This window comes from Limanda limanda, chromosome 21 (assembly GCF_963576545.1).
Source record: "Limanda limanda chromosome 21, fLimLim1.1, whole genome shotgun sequence".
In the NCBI taxonomy this organism is placed as follows: Eukaryota; Metazoa; Chordata; class Actinopteri; order Pleuronectiformes; family Pleuronectidae; genus Limanda; species Limanda limanda.
Genome location: NC_083656.1, coordinates 7,567,314 through 7,585,336, shown reverse-complemented (window position 1 = coordinate 7,585,336; position 18,023 = coordinate 7,567,314). Strand labels below are relative to the sequence as shown.

The following is an 18,023-nucleotide window of genomic DNA, read 5'->3' as shown; positions in this document are numbered from 1 at the left end:
TCACTTTAACTTAAAGATCTGACCAGAGCTTCCTAAAGATTTCTATACGATAACATTTATTGTAATTTTTTAACCGGAATTATCTTTAAGTTTTTTGCACATGCATTTTTCCGTTTTTCTCTGGTACTGGTTTTTATTTAGTTGTGTATTTTATATGAAGGAAACCAAAAATAGAATTTTACAATAAATAAAATAATTGAAAGTAAAGTGAGGTTTGAGAATTTATTTTGAAATTTGTGTTGACAGTGTCTTTATTCTAAGGGCTGCTCTTACGTTACAGCCTTTGTTAAAAACAAATTACAAATAAAACCCCAAAAATAGAACATTGAAATACATGATGTAACAAGACCTAAAGATTCCTTTGATCTTTGACCACTGACACTGTTGAGTTGTTTGTTAATGGCTCAGCATCAAAGGATTCATGGTCCATGTATGTCTACTATACAGAACATCTTCACCACTTTCTAACTTTCTGCAAATTTTGGTAAGAATTTGAGCATGTTAAAGCCCTTGTCCACTCATCTACATGTAAGCCTGTTTATTTATCATTAGACTATCTTAACTGAATGGGCCTGCGTTTGTGTTTGCATTTGTTTCCAGCAGGGTGACAATACACCGGTAAGGTATCTTGCCTGTAGGGACGGCAAAGTGAAGACACAACCCCGTTTGAAGTTGTACACATTAGCCAGTTTGTACAATACATATATAGATTTAACAGCTTATTTTGTGTTGAGTCAGAACAAACAGCAACTAAGGATTGGAATAGGCAATATATAGATATATAATATCTTTGCAAAAATTATATTGGCATTATAGTGAGTGGAAAACTGGGCCTGATTACCCAGGGTTCCATTTGGCAAGGTCCATTGAAAAACCTGAATTGTGTGCGTGAATATGCAGTAGTCCACGACAGTGTTTGTTTTTGATTGTGTTGTCTGAAAGTTGTTTTTGCGTTTGCTTATATAATTGGTTGTGTTGTGTGTTTTTCCATCTCGACTTGTTTTAAATCTGTTTGTTTTGTTTATGTGGACGTGTAAGAAGTAGACACGGCCAACCAATGATAGTCTATTGCCAACAGTTTTTGTTTTAACTAACTACTTCCAATATTTGCTTTAAGCCAAGTTAACCACTTGCTGCTTCGAGCTATGTATTTATGACAGATTTAGACACAAAGCAGATGTTGAGACAAAGCAGGAAAGGGAAAACGACTGGAATCGAAAAGGAATACCTTCAAAAAATAATAATAATAATAATCCTTACAATTTCAATAGGGCCTCACGTCTGTCAGTGCTCGGGCCCTAAAAATATTTTTTGTTTACAGTTTTACGTAGTTTTATTCTAAACACTGTTCTTATTATACAATTATTATACAAATTTAACGCCTAAAATAGAATTTCGAAACAATAAGTCAATTCAAACAAAATGAGGAATTTTTGTGTGTACGTTTTGTAATTTTCTGAACAATACTTATTTGAACCTTTACAGTTCTACGGTGTTTTATTCCAACCGCTGTTCTCATTCTAAAGCCTTGGGCGTGTCTGGCACCTCACACGTGACCGCTCCGAGCCAATCAGCGGGGGGCAGTGACGTGTAATCGGTGGCCAGATTGTGGTGCGACCACTGGAGCGGAGGAGGAGACGAGGGACAGACAGCTGAGGACTCACCCGGGGACCAGGACACTCTTCAAGCGGTGGCACTTCTCTCCAAGCACCAGGGTCCTCGGCTTCTGGAACAAAAACGACTCAAACCGACAAGGTGACCACTTCCGCCCCGTGTGTGTGTGTGTTTTCTAAAAAAGCCCTGTGTTAGCTGGGAACTAGCTAGCTAGGCTACAGCGGTTAGCCCCGGTCAGTCAGCCAGGCAGTGAGTGAGTGAGTCCGGGTCAGCGGATATGAGATGCTGCGAGGCTCCACCAGCGATGACACGGGTTTTATTTGATGTCTTCTTGTAGTTTGAAGTATTTTATCAAATGGACGTTATGCTCAATTAACTGCCTCATCACTAGCAACGTTAATTACTCGCATGCTAACCCTTATTAGCAGCCCCTGCCCCGGGGAGCTTGTCATCTCCCCCCCACCTGGATGTTTTCATGACATGTCCATGAAATGTCCGCTAAAGTTGCTTCCTCCTGCAGCCCCTTGGCTACTCGAGGCTTAAAGTTGCTGAACTTCCCCGGCAGGCAGAGCTAGCAGGGTGGGTGTGGTAGCTGCCTCTGCTGCTGCTTACAGGGGCTTCATTCATTGAGTGCTCGCCTGACGCATGTAGATGGAGCATTGGATGGATTCCTCAAACAGCTGTTTGTGAAGCAGCACCACCACCACATCCATCAACTCCACCACCTCCACCCACTAACCCCCTTCACCGGCCCGTGAACTTATGCTGCTGCTGCTGACTCCAAACCCAGGTTCCTTCATCTCAGAAAGCCCCACAGTGACATTCATTTCACGGCTAGATAGTCTCAAACAATGGGCAGGACCCGTGGATTATGTGCAGGATAAATACTGGGACATCTGCCTCTAAAAGCAAGGCAGGTCAGCCTGTTAAGCCACCTGTCACAGACCCTTTTGCAGATTTAATGCATCTCGGTGCCACAGCTACCACAGAGCTTTGTATTTCAGAAGCATGAATAAAACGTGTTCGGTATCGCAGGGGAGATAAGATTCATGTTATCAAGCCTCACTGCTTATCACTGTTTAGTTAATGGTGGAGCCTTCAGGAGTTCCGCATCTCCCTTTTAGATTAGAGCTGTAAACTTCAGGCACCACACCAAAAGAAACAAACTACACATTAACATCTGTTTGTGTTTGCTGACGAAACATTGCCAGTGGCGTGTCTGCAGAGCAGGTCTGACAACATTGTGTGATGTTTAAAAACGGGAGTGTCGAGGGGGGGGTCACCGGTGCAGGCCTCATCCGGGTTCATCATTTAGATCTGGTAGCTTCTTGTTTTGGTCAGTTAATAATCTGAAGTCTACATATGATTCACTTATCATTTTGGCTTCATACCAAGGGTCTGGTAGTAGAGAACCAAATCTTATTTACTCTGTGGTTATGCATCGTTTCTGTGTTTAGAGCCGGAACTAACCATTGCTGCCTCAGCTAAGGAGGCTATGTTGCCACTTGCATTTGTTTGTTTGTTAGTTTGCAAGATTGTGTAAAAACTACAGCAGCCCTCTGTGGAAGGATGTGGTTTGGCTCAGAGTGGAACCCATCCCTTTTTGGAGCAGATCCAGATTTTTCTTCTTCCTTTACGATGCATGCATTTTTCACAGTCTACATTGATTTCACAGATGTCTTCCACATTTAGGGGACTGATATTCCAAAGTGTGTGAAAGTAAAGTCCAAATAATCTGAATTTTATCAAGTGAATTTATATGTGGTATCATAAGAGGACTGTTGGACCTTGGCAGAGGCAGAGACAGTTATTGATGTATCATTGATTAACGAATAATTGGAGCTGCACCTGCATCTGTGCTCTGAACACTTACATGGGATATTGACGTTTTCTATTTTCTTATGTACACTTTCTTACTGTCTTATGCACAAAGGCTGGTTTGTTGAATGAAGCAAGGGGACTCGAGTTGTGTGCACAGACTAGTCATGGACTTGCGAACAGGATCTGTGACTGACTGAATGTAGAGTTTGATTGTACCCCTCATTTCAAGCTCACAAATGGCCAAAGTCACTTTGAGGATTCACCACTGTCTCTAAAGTATGTGTTGACAGTTTGACACTGTCAGGGGAAATGAAAGCAGTCCAAGGCCGAATTATTAAACAGGTTTCTAGGTTTGGAACAAAGTAATTTAGATCAGAGTAATGAAGCTGTCGTCAGTCACAAACAGGAACATTCAAACTGCAGTATTGGGGTTTTAGCTGTACATTTTCCATATGCTTGCTTTGTTAGCCAATATTAAAAAGAAATCCTATGCAGTCCAGTCACTACGATGAGTTGGTAGAATTATTAAGTTTTAAATACAAGATAATTTTCAGGTTCAGATATTAGAATTCTCTGTTTATCTTAGGTCTGTTTGTGTTTTTAGCATCAAAACAACTGCATGAAACTCAGCATTGAACTCAGGCAATCATCATGAATATTTTGGTAGTATGTGGCCGTGCAGCTGATAGCAAATGCATTCGCACTTTATCTCTGTATTTTGTCTCTGTCAAAAATCTCAACCACTGATAAGTGTCGCTGGCAAGGCATCAGAAAGCTTTGGAAGGCCACATAGCTTCAATTCAGAAATGAAGACGAGTCACTTTTACTTTGTGAAACACGACTTTGGGACCGTTTAAACAATTTAATTCCATCACATTCAATCAATCGCAGTTTCCTTCTTTACACCCATTAATTGAGTAAACCAAGGCCTTGTAGTTTCAGGTCGTTCCCAGTCTACATATGCTTCTTTTTTGTTTATCTTTTATCCATCATTGTGTAGATATTATCATGTTCCTCCTGTGAAATTGACTGTCCTCCTCGCTCTCTCTAAAGGTCCTGTGCTAGCCAGCGCAGCCATGTCGGCGAAAGCCATCTCAGAGGAGACAGGAAAAGATTTATTATATAAGCATATCTGCACTTCAGCGGCCGTGCAGAATCGCTTTTCCTATGCCAGAGTAACCACCGAGACTGACTGGGACAGCCTCACGAAGGAGCATCCATGGCTGCTGACAGAGGTAAAAATACTGTGTTTTCATTCAAATGTATAAAACACAAACACCTGTACATGATACCAGGCAGGTTTTTGCCCGGTATCGGTTTCATGTAGCTTTTGTTTGATTTGTGGTTCTTCCGTCTTCCGCTCGCTCTTCCTGTAGCGTCTTGTGGTGAAGCCAGATCAGCTCATCAAGCGACGTGGGAAGCTTGGGCTGGTGGGCATCAACCTTGACCTGCAGGGTGTCAAGGAATGGGTCAAAAGCCACATCATGAAAGAGACCACTGTAAGTTTACTGTACTCCCGCTTTTTGTCACAGTGAGATTTTAGACCAAACACAATCCAGCATTACCTTTGAGACAATGAGATACCATCCAAGAATTTCGAGTTAGAGTAACAGATCTAAAAGTTTATTAGATATCAACCTAGAGTGGATTATATTACTATAAAGGACTATTCTACTTCTTTAGTTATTGTTTGTTGCTGTGATCTCTTGGTTAATCAGTATAAAAAGGCTGTTCATGTTGCAAAGTTCACAAAGCAACCTACCAGAAATATTCACTTGGTCCTTTAATACAACTTTATAATCCCCTGTTTAGAAATGTGTGAAACTGGCAGACCTGGTAAATGTGTTGTTAAAAGCAGTTAAAATGCAAATTCATTGCATCTTGCGTATATTTAGCAAACAACTATTCACACTTATTATCTTGTAAATTACAAAAACATTTTCCCAACAGTTTGACCTTGAGTACTGAATCACTAGTGCCCCATTTTCTTTTTTCTCAGTATATGGAGAGAAAGCAAGTTATATTTCCTTGTTTTTCCCAGGACCTGTCATGTCTAGGCGTATGTTGTGTCTTGTTTCATAGACCCACAGCTTATGTTTAGATCTGTCAGGTCAGAGGTGACCTAAAGCCAATGGAGGGGGGGGGGGGGTCTATTCTGGTCAACCATATATACAGACATGCATATCTGCTGTCCAAACAGCCAGAGGCCATACTTCCACTGTGGCACTGTGCAATACTTGCTCTCACTAAACAAAGTAACTACCAAGATGTTTAATGTGAAACTAAGATTGTCTTTTATATTTAGTAAATGTCTATAGGTTCTAGTTTAGAGCCAGAAACTAACATGTTTGGGTTTTTTCTTTAATAGGTGGGAAAGGCAAAGGGTGTGCTGAAGAACTTCCTCATTGAGCCGTTTGTTCCACACACACAGGTAATCTATTCCACCCTCCTGTGTCAAGTATAGTATATTTGCATAGCCTTTTAATGATATATAAATCATCAGAGAGCGGCATAGACCCCACAGCAACCAAGAAAACAAAGTGTCAGTCCTCTAAGCAGGGCAATAAAGCATCCAGGACCAGCTTTCATCCATTATTTTTGTGTTACTTCTAGGTCAGCGAGCATGTGATTAATTGGTTAATTTCCTAATATCTGTTGTGAAATGAACAAACCCGGGTGCAGTGGTATGTGTGTGATTTTTGTTGTTAGCAGTGAAGTGTGTGTGTGAACAGGCTCACTTAAACAAGTCAAGTATTAAAAGAACTTGTCAATCTATGATAATGTCATTGTGTGTCCATGTATTTGACCAGGAAGAGGAGTTTTATGTGTGTATCTATGCCACACGTGAGGGCGACCATGTGCTTTTCCACCACGAGGGAGGAGTGGAGGTGGGTGACGTGGACGCCAAGGCCCAGAGGCTGATGGTTGCAGTGGACGACAAGCTGAGCGAGGAGCAAGTCAGAGATCAGCTCCTCATACACGTCCCTGAAAATAAAAAAGAGTACGAATGAAACATAATTTTTTATCCACATGGCCTCAGTTTCACTTCACAGAGCCTGTTATTGATATAAAAAAGTGATAACTTGCCATTTTTACATCATATATAACATGCATGTTTTATATCTAACTGTCATCGGAAACCTGGTTGTGGTGGTTTTTTAAATTTTTCTGCCAGTGAACTGAAGAGACTTTCTTTCTTCAGTGGTGTTTCTGTGTCGTTTGCTCTTGTGTGACCTTGAACTTTATTTTCTCCCTTTTCGAATTCCACCCAACTGTGAGCAGAGAACATGCTGATTTCTCTCTTTCGTACAGTTTAATTTTTCCTTCCGAGCTCTAAGCTTGGAAGGAAAATGTGAACACTGTGAATTTATCTGTCACGTATTTATTTAACTGTGTGGTTCTCTATTAAGAGTTGTATTTGCTTTCCTGTTTGAACTTTTCTCAATTTTTTTTCTCCATAAAGAGCCCTGTCTAGTTTTATCGTGGCTCTCTTCAACTTTTACGAGGACCTCTATTTTACCTACCTCGAGATCAACCCCCTCGGTAAGTACTATGTGATGTTTTACTCAGCTCTTTGTGATTTGTACAAATAAGATTCAGTGCTATTCTTCAGTTTTTAAATGTTCTATATTTTAATAATAATAATTCAATCGCATGAACTAAGAACTTGTGTGTTTTTTTTTCTCCTATCAACCAGTTGTCACCCACAAAGGAGTGTACGTCCTTGACATGGCCGCCAAGATTGATGCCACAGCGGATTATATCTGCAAGGCTAAATGGGGTGACATTGAGTTCCCACCACCTTTCGGCAGAGAGGCATATCCAGAGGTGAGATCTGAAAAACGATAAATCTGACCATTTTAGTTGGTGTTTTTGGTGTTATAATGTTCCCGTTTACTTTTTACTTACTCAGTTTATTCATTGAGGCTGTGAAGGTTTAATGCCTTGTTGGTATATGTTTTTGACTTCACAGATTAATTTATTTTAATGACATGCATACCTTTTACATACATATATGATTTGTCACTTGTAGGAGGCCTACATAGCCGATCTGGATGCAAAGAGCGGGGCCAGTCTGAAGCTGACCCTGCTGAACCCTAGTGGCCGGATCTGGACCATGGTGGCGGGAGGAGGAGCTTCGGTTGTGTACAGGTAGTCCATTGTTTTGCAAGATTTATGCGAGACATTTTAGCCAACAGGAGTTAGTAAGATTTACAAACTACAATCAGGGCACAGTACTTGACTGTCCATCTTCTCTCTTCTTAAGTGACACCATCTGTGATTTGGGTGGAGTGGATGAGCTGGCAAACTACGGCGAATATTCTGGCGCTCCGAGCGAACAGCAGACTTACGACTATGCAAAAACCATCCTCTCGCTCATGACGCGTGAAAAACATCCTGAAGGCAAGTACAGCCAACACCCTTTACAAACATCATCAAAGATGTAAAAAAAAAAGTTGGCCAAAGTTGAAAAGCTGGGAGAAGGAGGTTACCAGAAGATGGACTCCATTAATTAACTTGGATATTTCTGTATTTAATCATGTTCTTCAATGTGACCTGTTCCTTCTCCTCTCGTGTGTTTCCAGGTTAACTATTTGTACTTTGCCAGCAATAGACCTCAAGGCTGTCACTTCAAATATGTTAGTGGGGGTGTCAAATTTCAGTCACGTACATGCTCTTAACATGTCACCTCCTCTCTCTTTATTCTACAGGGAAAGTGTTGATCATTGGAGGAAGTATTGCCAACTTTACCAATGTAGCAGCCACATTCAAGGTGAAACACAATGATATATTTATCTATGACACACTATCACATTGCCACGTAGTGTGATTTCCTTAGAAGAAAGCCAACACCACTGCAATAATTTCTTCCCAAAGCTGCAGCAGCTTGTTGAGAAGTGTGAAATGTCCCATCAAATAATGTTTTTTGAAGTTTAAAATGGGTCTTTGTATGTTTGAGGAACATGGAATCAAAGTTTCCTCTTGTTTTCTGAGGGGGACAAAGTCTTACCTGTTTAAAAGTGTTGATAATTTTCAAGCCTCTAGCTGACCTGCGTGTCTCTCACTTCAGGGCATTGTCAGAGCCATCAAAGACTACCAAGGTCCCCTGAAGGAGCATGAGGTCACAATCTTTGTTCGACGTGGTGGACCCAACTACCAGGAGGGGCTGAGGGTGATGGGGGAAGTTGGTGAGTTAGTTGATGCAGAGAGAGAACGTTTATGGACTAAACATTACAAGAAAGATAGCGAATTTTAACTTTTTGTCTTTTTGTCTTTCTTGTTTATTCAAAGTTGTTAAAATTGTGCTTTTTACTCTACAGGAAAAACCACAGGTATTCCTATCCATGTTTTTGGGACTGAGACTCATATGACAGCCATCGTTGGAATGGCCATGGGCCACCGGCCGATCCCCAACCAGCCTCCAATGGACGCACATACTGCCAACTTCCTCCTCAACGCCAGCAATAGTGCAATGGTATTTTTATTCAGTAACTTGTTTGGGAAAAATAGAATGATCTGCTGGTCATTTGCTGAAGAGCTGATATAGTGCTTAGCATTTTCTTTATTGTGAAGGCAAACTTTCGAAAGACAGAGGACAAACCAAATCGCTTTACAGCACCATATTATTCATTCAAGACATTTTATAAGACAAGAGCTGTTGTCGTCACAAATTCATATCTGCCTTCGCAGAATTAACAAAAATCGTAAGCCACTACAATTGCTTTACCTGAAAGATTGAAATTGTTAGTTCCATCTCAAAAACATTAGTTCTCTCTTTCTGCTCCAGACTCCAGCTGCAACAAGGACGGCGTCGTTCTCTGAACCCAGGACGCCTAATGACGCCATCCCAGCTAAAAAGTGTAAAGCAGGTCTTCCAGCAGGTATCTAAACTGGCGCTCTCATCTCTGCCTATTTGTTGTCAACAAGACTCCAGGCGCTCATACACTTCTGCTTTTTCATTTCTCTTGCCCTCACTTCCTATATTTTTCCCTCCCCCAATGCGGTCGCTGCTATTCTGCATTTTCTTTTGCTTTCTCTCTCCTCCTTATCCTCCTTCTCTTCTTCTTTTTGCTTTGCTGCACAAACTGTCCTCTCACCCCCCGTCTTTGTCATGCTTGTTTCTCTAAGACTCTCTTCATTCTATTCTGTGGCCTCTGAAGAATGTGGTCATAGCAGATTGGAAAGGTAAGTGGTAGGTGTGCCATGACCTCACTGCTCGCTGCTGTCCTCACACTCCACGTTGGTTTTTCCTATTGACTCCTCATCTCTGTAGAAAGGACTTTGACTGTGTGTGCGACACTTACATGAAGGGCTGTGCGATATGAACAAAAACATCCTGAAAACAATACATATCTTCATTTGTTACTCATTCCTTATACTCCACCTTGTACGTTGTGGCCATGTCATTGCAGCTGTTATCTGCTTCCACTCATTTGTATCTGAGTCTGGATTACTTTTGCAGCTCATCCATATGGTTTTTCATGATTCTCGTGGGGGTGATGAAAGACGTTTGTGGTGTGGGAATTTGCAGCGTAATTTGCAAAATGCTGTTTTCAGGTCCACGTCAGACTCAAACCATGACCATGCAAAAGAAGAGTAGCTCCCCTTTTAGGTACATGTTCCTCATTTTGTCTCTTCTGAGTCTTCCCGTCTAGAATGACCCCATTCTATGTAACATTCTCTCACTTCATGTTTGTTTGTGTTGCCTTCATGCAATATCCTGCGGTTAGTGTGAAGTGCTGTCCAAATGATGAAAAACATTGACAGAAAAGTGATTTATTGCCCAACTAGAACAACAGATCTTTTTGTATTGTTACACAAAATATATCGCACAGCCCTACATGTTTGCAACATGTTTGCATCAACTCTTGTCCAGGTATATTTTCCTTAGCAATAATAATTTTTTTTATACATAATAATAATCAAACTGCAGAAATAATCCCCAAATTGAGTATAGCTCCTGTTTTTGTTTTTATTGCTAAGGCTCATAAATACAAGGATCTTTTTGAAAAGATTTGTTGAGTTTAGTTGTGTGCTGGTGTGTGGAGATACTTTTTGATGTTGTGTCAGAAGTTCATCTCAGGCTATTTGGGAATGAGAGTTGAATAGCGGCTTGACTATACATTTTTGATTGCTTCTTATAGCAGCAAAGTAAAGAAAGGCATGCTCTTTAGCAGCTCAGCTTTGCATGCTCTTCCCTTTGCTGGGCTTGTAATGGAGTGGTTTCAGAGATAACACAGTTGCCACAATGCATTGAAGTCTTTTCAGAAACGATAAGCTAAAGATGAACTCATTCTTTTCTCTTTTTGTTCTTATTTTGTCACATTCTGTGTTTCCATCCCGTGGGGGTCACAGAAGCACAAGCCTCTTCAGGCTGCAGCGGAGGTATGGAAGGGTGTGAAAAACAAGTCCTCTCGGTCTTCTGCCTATTTCCCTTCCGCCTTCCCATCGTTGTTTGCTCTGTGATGTTTCTCAGCAGTTTGTCCCTCCCCCTTTTCCCCATTCTGATGGTGGCTTACTCCTTTAGAGCTGTAAATGTACAAGGACAAAACTCTCAGTTATACTGGTTGGTACAAATTGAACAGTCCCACTCACAGCTTTGTCTTACAACGTCACTGGAATGATCGCTGTGTGCCTGAATTACTGTAGCTCAGATGTAACAACAGAAGGCAGAGAGGAGGAGAGGCTTGGTAGGACTGGAACAAATGTGACATGGTGATTAACAATATATATTTCCAGCCACATTGTAAACTGACATTCTGCTTTCCCAACAGAGATCTTAACTTGAGCCTTCAGATTCTTTTTTAGTATGCCTCTTATTTCAGGCTGCTGTTTTTTATGCTTCACATATGGGCTTGATTTACACCTGAGTCATCGCAGTATCTGGATAGGGAAAAGTATTAATTCAGTAACTAGGAGACAACTGCGTCATCCGCACTCAGGGGTTCTGTCTCTCAGACAACCTCACATGGTGAAAAAAGAGAGGGTGTAGAAACATGACTCTAAGAGCATTGAGCAATTTTTACAAGCCCACATTTTCTTGAAAAACAATCTCAACATATTGGTAGAGAAGTTAAATTCGTGACGGTTCGATGAAGCCTTTACCCTCTGAGGAAGGGAAGTTGGCCAATCTGTCTTATCTCACACAGTGCAACTGCACAGGCCTTGTTCAGGACTAAGAGTTTTTATCAGCATGTGAGCATGGAATGGTTCTAATCAAGTTTAGGGTGGATCATTTGGTAAAGTTTCCCCTGTAGAAGTTTGAATATAAACAATGTGAGATCCCAAATTGATCCTTTTAATGGTGTGAGGGGGGTCGACAAAATAATGTCCTGAGTACCCTTATTGTACATAAGAAGTGTAACATATTAGATTGTGTGTGGCAGGTCACATACTAAATGCTTGTATGCATCCAGAAAAACAAACACGATCTGTTGAAGTTGTGTTTTCAGTGGTAAAAAGTCCTCAGAGTTATATTCTCTACCTCCTGTATCTCTGTCCTCGTACAAGATCTCTCTGTTCTCTACTTTCTCTTTCATCCCAATTCCTGGTGTTTATCTGAGCCAAACCTCCTTCTCTTGACTGATATTACTTTATTTCTCTCTTCATCACTAACTTTAATCTCTCTCTTTCTCTCTGCTTTCTCCTTCATGTAGCCAAAGCCACCACCCTCTTCAGAAAAAATTCCAAGGCCATTGTCTGGGGCATGCAGACCCGCGCTGTGCAAGGCATGATGGACTTTGACTACGTTTGCTCCCGGGAAGAACCCTCTGTGGCAGCCATGGTCTATCCCTTCACGTAGGTTCCCCAAGATCTAACCACTGCCTCAATTTAAGGAAATTAAAAGAGTCAATACATTTCTAAATTGTTACCACTCTTTATTTCAGAAATTGCATTGGTGTTTTTGTGATAGTGGTTTAAACTTGTGAACTTGGAAGAAACATCTGTTTTTTATAAACTAAGATGATGTAACCAACACATGTTTCTGTTGTTGAGCCATTTTTAGCTTGCAGTTCTGTTTTTTTTTAATCTTGTTTTACCAATTCAAGTCTTCATATCTTTCAAGATATTTCATCTTGATAAAATGTGTTAATCTGATCGGAAGTCTTCATATCTTGATAAATGTTAAACTTGAAAATCTAGTCAGCTCAACTTTATATTCCTGTTGCCCAGTGGGGATCACAAGCAGAAGTTCTATTGGGGCCACAAAGAAATCCTGGTGCCAGTCTATAAGAACATGGCCGATGCCATGAAGAGGCATCCCGAGGTGGACGTCCTTATCAGCTTTGCTTCTCTGCGCTCCGCGTTCGACAGTACAGTTGAGGGAATGCAGCACCCGCAGGTAGAAAGTCAAACACTACTGAATAAACATGTGATTTTCAGGCAGACATCAAAGTTAAGTCTTTTATTTAATTGTGTTTCCAGATTCACACTATTGCCATTATAGCTGAGGGCATCCCTGAAGCCCAGACAAGAAAGTTGATCAAGATGGCTGATGAGAAAGCTGTCACGATCATTGGCCCCGCCACGGTACGCATCAGACCGACTACAACTTTTAAAGCTGGACTGTTTGTACAGATACACGTAAGCAGTAAGTTACACTTGTTTTAAGTGAAAAGTTAATTTGATAAATTTATTTTATGTTTCCCAGGTTGGTGGCATCAAGCCTGGTTGTTTTAAAATCGGTAATACAGGTGGTATGCTGGACAACATCCTGGCTTCCAAACTCTACCGTCCTGGCAGTGTGGCTTATGTGTCGCGGTCTGGGGGAATGTCCAACGAGCTGAACAACATCATCTCCCGCACCACAGACGGCGTCTATGAAGGTGTAGCCATTGGAGGAGACAGGTAAATAACTTATTTGCACATTGTTCGGACTTAGAGACGGTTAAGAATTTAAGAGGATTTTATCTTGACAACACAGGAATGTTTTTTGTTGGAAGGACTTGTGTTATATTTGTTTCCTCTTTGCCAGATATCCAGGCTCCACGTTCATGGAACACGTCCTTCGTTACCAGGACACTCCAGGGATTAAGATGATAGTCATGCTGGGAGAGGTGGGGACAGGCTCTGCAAATGTTCATATTTTCATATTGACCTGTGAGTAAAGCAATTTGTCATTTTTAAACATCTTTTACTCTAACAACCCAGATCGGAGGCACAGAGGAGTACAAGATCTGCCAAGGGATCAGAGAGGGCAGGATAACCAAGCCTGTAGTGTGCTGGTGTATTGGAACCTGTGCCACCATGTTTGCTTCAGAGGTTTGTTGAGGAATGAAATTGCTGAGTATTTTGTTGTGGGGTGAGGATTTAGGGTTTTTGATTTATTTGGTTGTGCTGTCATCTTCAGGTTCAGTTTGGCCATGCAGGGGCCTGCGCCAACCAGGCTTCAGAAACAGCAGTAGCTAAGAACCAGGCTCTGAGGGACGCCGGAGCTTATGTTCCGAAGAGCTTTGATGAGCTGGGAAGCGTCATCAAGTGAGAGGGTTATCACATGTTTATGCAAAGTTTATCCCCGATTTTGTTTTAAGGGTTTTTCACTGATGTTGTGTCTGTATATTTGATGAAACAGGACTGTTTATGATGAGCTGGTCGCCAATGGTACCATCATTCCTGCTCAGGAGGTTCCTCCCCCGACAGTTCCTATGGATTACTCCTGGGCAAGGGTAAGCATCTTGATGATTAAACTACATTAAATATTTAGTAGTTGTAGAGCAACTATTTAGGCTGTGTAGATGGACTCATAACATAAATAAACCTTTAAGGTAAGGATTTGATTGTTTAAGAATTGTGACCGTGGTACAGTATGTTAGGAGCTTAGCATTTTGAAGTTGAAATATAAACTTGTTGGCGCTCTCTTGTGGACAAAATATTAAATACGCCACTTTTACCGCAAACATAACACTTGAACTAACCGCTGGGTTTTCTCCAGGAATTGGGACTGATCCGTAAACCAGCCTCGTTCATGACGAGCATCTGTGACGAGCGAGGCCAGGAGCTCATCTACGCTGGCATGCCAATCACTGAGGTCTTTAAGGAGGAGATGGGTTTAGGAGGAGTGCTGGGCTTGCTCTGGTTCCAGCGCAGGTTAGTGGGACTACTCCAGACATGGATGTTAATAAGTTCTTGGGGAAAGAAGATGGCTCTTTATTTTTTTAAGAAACTTATTTACAGTGGAAATATCTCTGTTCTTTTGTCAAGGTTGCCGCGCTACGCCTGCCAGTTCATTGAAAAGTGCCTGATGGTGACAGCGGACCACGGGCCAGCTGTGTCTGGTGCACACAACACCATTGTCTGTACTCGTGCTGGCAAAGACCTTATCTCATGCCTCACCTCTGGTCTACTCACCATCGTCAGTACTCACGACACAAAGACATTACACACATACACATTCACACTGTCCCAGCATCAAAATAACAGAAGTGGAAGGAGTATGTACTTTTCTACCAACTAGACTTGAAACTGATTTCCCTGCACTTTAATTAAAAAATGTTTCAAACTGACCAATATCTTTCTGTGCTGAATTGTTATGTCATCACTTATTTCAGGGGGACCGATTCGGGGGGGCTCTGGATGCAGCTGCAAAGCAGTTCAGCAAAGCATTCGACAGCGGCATGCTCCCCATGGAGTTTGTCAACAAGATGAAGAAGGACGGAAAGCTGATCATGGGCATCGGCCACAGGGTCAAATCGGTATGCGGCGCTCAGCTTATCACAATCTCTTAAGTCACATAGTCATGGGCTTTAAAAGATTATCTCCGTATAACATCCGTATTAATAATTACAGTTTGTCTTTGTTTTCAGATCAACAACCCGGACGTGCGGGTGCAGATTCTGAAGGACTTTGTTAAGCAGAGTTTCCCCTCCACCCAGCTACTCGACTACGCCCTCGACGTCGAGAAAATCACCACCTCAAAGGTACTTGTCAGTTGAATTAGCCGAGAGGGAAACAAACTATATGAGGAATTTTCCAAAGCAAAAATGCTAATGAGATGAAATGGTCTGAAAGGATGTCAGAAGCTACAATCAGGGCATTTGTAAAAGAACCTGTTAATGTTCAAATGTTAGAATATCAATCAATCAAATTTTATTTGTATAGCCCATCCACACAGAATAGGAACAGTATAATGACAAACAGTCATTTCAGTCCAACATCTGTGTACACGGGGTTGGCTAGCTCACTGGTTCTTCTGTAATCAAGATGAATTGAGTTTTGCTTTTTAAATTTCAGAAACCCAACCTGATCCTTAATGTAGATGGTTTTATTGGTGTTGCCTTCGTTGACCTGCTCAGGACGTGTGGCGGCTTCACACGGTAAGAATGTCTGCTAGGAAACTAAAAATGTTATCACCATTGCAAATATGCGAGAACATCAAATATATGGGCTAAGACTTTTAATGAGTATGGCAAAAACCACAACTTTGAAACCATTGAATAGTAGTTGTTTTATAACTTTTCTTCTATCTATCATTCAAAAGCATATATTATATATTTGGTAAATGGTTTATAAAACTAGAGTATAGCTGTTAGCAGATATAAAGACGTTATAAATCATTCATGTAAAATATTTTTCAGATAATTTCATCTTCTATCAAGCTATATATATCATATTATTATTATTATATTATTTATTAAAGCTGTATTGTATTCCAGGCTCCCACTATGGGTGTCCACAGGAGGATAATAGTTCCATTACATTACTAAACATAATTACACTGTTATTTATACAATTTGGAAAAAAGTTTGGATGTCAAAAGTGCATTGTCTGTACTGTCGCTCTCAGCTTTGATCTCACTCTGACTGCCCTGTATTGTTTCTCACATGAATGTTGAACTGGTTCCAGAGATGAGGCTGACGAGTTTGTGGAGATCGGTGCACTGAATGGGATCTTTGTCCTTGGCCGCAGTATGGGCTTCATTGGTGAGTCCCATTAAGACTGAGCCATGACACCAACTGTTTAAAGTGATAAAACAAGACCAAGTGTAAGTTGTTTGTTGATTTGTCTTGTATTAGGCCATTACCTGGACCAGAAGAGACTGAAACAGGGTTTGTACCGACACCCCTGGGACGATATCTCCTATGTTCTCCCTGAACACATGTCCATGTAAACGAGACATCAGACTGGGACGCACTTCCTGATGTGACCGCCCGTCTCACTTGGTGTATTGGTACGCCCCGGTTAACAGCTGCCTTCTGGAAAAAAGGCCAGGAGGATTCTGGAGAGTTGAATTACTCTCTGGCTGAGGGATCTGGGAAGAGGTTTTCAATCTAGTTTTTACGGAGACAAAGGGGAAGTATATTTTTAGATTTATCTTTTGACAAATTATTTAAAAAAAAGTCTGAGATGTAACTTATTCAGTTTTGAACAGAGAGCCAAACCAATGCAGATTACAGCAATTGCAGGAGCTTAAAATCAACCGGTACTTTAAAACCAAATGCTAAGGATCTGTTTTGCTTAGTTGGTACGAGACCGGGATTCAAAGCCCATTTCAAACCTGACCCGTGTGACAGAGTCTAAGTTAAATTGCAGTAGCTGATAAGAGAAATGTGTTCAAGCTCAGCAATACTTTGAGACTTTAATACTACTTACCAAAAAAAAAAAAAAACTTTTTTATTTTATTTTAAATAAGCAGCTGTTCCCTGTTTCAAGCCACAAGAAAAGTGTGCTTACGCATGCTTTGTCTTTGAGTATTGCACCTTAGTTTAAACTCTAGCAAATGTAGACCAATGATTTATTTTCCTTTCTTCTCCACGGTTCAATCCCATTGAGAAACATCCAAAAAATAAACCAAAGTTATTTTTAGGAAGTTGTCTTTGTTTAAAAGTTTAAAAACAGGCTCCGTGGTTGTTATTACAGAGCTAATCTACATCTGACATTTTGAGGAGGAGGCGTCGTAATGAGCTGAAGGAATTAAACCCGAACTGATTTAAGTGTCACTCCACCATTGCCTTTTTTGACAACTACCCTGTTTACAAACCCTGTTATCAACAAGTGGTTGGAATTCATCAGCAGCTGTAAATTAGATGCATTTGAGACCTTTACAATAAATCCAAACCTAACCACATGCGTTGCTGTTCTGAATATCTGTCAGAAAACACAAACGCGTGGACACTCCAAACAAAACGCTTCATGAATGAGCCCTGTGAGTCTCGGAGGCATCTTTTCGAGAGGGACCATGAAAGCAGAAATCGATTGCTCATTATAATGATGTGGGATCTGTAAAAGATTTGTTCGCTGAAGTCTTGCCACCAACTCAAAAGGCTTTGAAACCACCCACTTTACAGCCTGTTATGTTTGACCTTTGTTTTGCTGTTTTTATTTAACTGTGAAAAAAAATGCTTTGTTTTTGTAATAATGCTGTCATATAGTAGTATAATAAATAAACAAGTGTTGTTTAACTTTTCATTCTGGCTGCTGGTTAATGTCTGTATTTGTTGAAGGTGAAGAAGAAGGATCTGTGGACAAAGCTAATGAGATATGGCTCAAACACAGAGAACAGTCAAGTAAATGTAAAATATCTGTTTTAATACTGTGAGTTTGTCCATTTGCAAATCTGGTCAGCCACCGATTCATTTGATTAAGTTATT

The 18,023-nt window shown here is 40.9% G+C and overlaps 1 protein-coding gene across 2 annotated transcripts; it reads left to right on the top strand.

Moving 5' to 3' along the window:
- Positions 1-1,634: 1,634 nt before the first annotated feature.
- Positions 1,635-17,841, top strand: LOC133027566 (ATP-citrate synthase-like). Of its 2 annotated transcripts, XM_061094606.1 has the most exons (30): positions 1,701-1,755; positions 4,489-4,670; positions 4,812-4,934; positions 5,804-5,866; positions 6,246-6,436; positions 6,899-6,978; positions 7,133-7,263; positions 7,469-7,587; positions 7,703-7,839; positions 8,148-8,209; positions 8,507-8,624; positions 8,757-8,911; positions 9,224-9,317; positions 9,565-9,621; positions 10,792-10,821; positions 12,093-12,234; positions 12,610-12,778; positions 12,862-12,966; positions 13,088-13,284; positions 13,412-13,493; positions 13,588-13,698; positions 13,787-13,914; positions 14,009-14,102; positions 14,369-14,523; positions 14,638-14,788; positions 14,985-15,128; positions 15,240-15,353; positions 15,667-15,749; positions 16,279-16,355; positions 16,449-17,841. In XM_061094606.1, the coding sequence occupies exons 2-30, from the start codon at positions 4,512-4,514 to the stop codon at positions 16,541-16,543; spliced, it is 3,366 nt and encodes a 1,121-aa protein (XP_060950589.1). In that variant the 5' UTR covers positions 1,701-1,755; positions 4,489-4,511; the 3' UTR covers positions 16,544-17,841. The 2 variants fall into 2 exon arrangements, with proteins under 2 accessions (XP_060950588.1, XP_060950589.1); XM_061094605.1 differs by lacking the exons at positions 9,565-9,621; positions 10,792-10,821 and having other exon boundaries at positions 1,635-1,755.
- Positions 17,842-18,023: the final 182 nt, after the last annotated feature.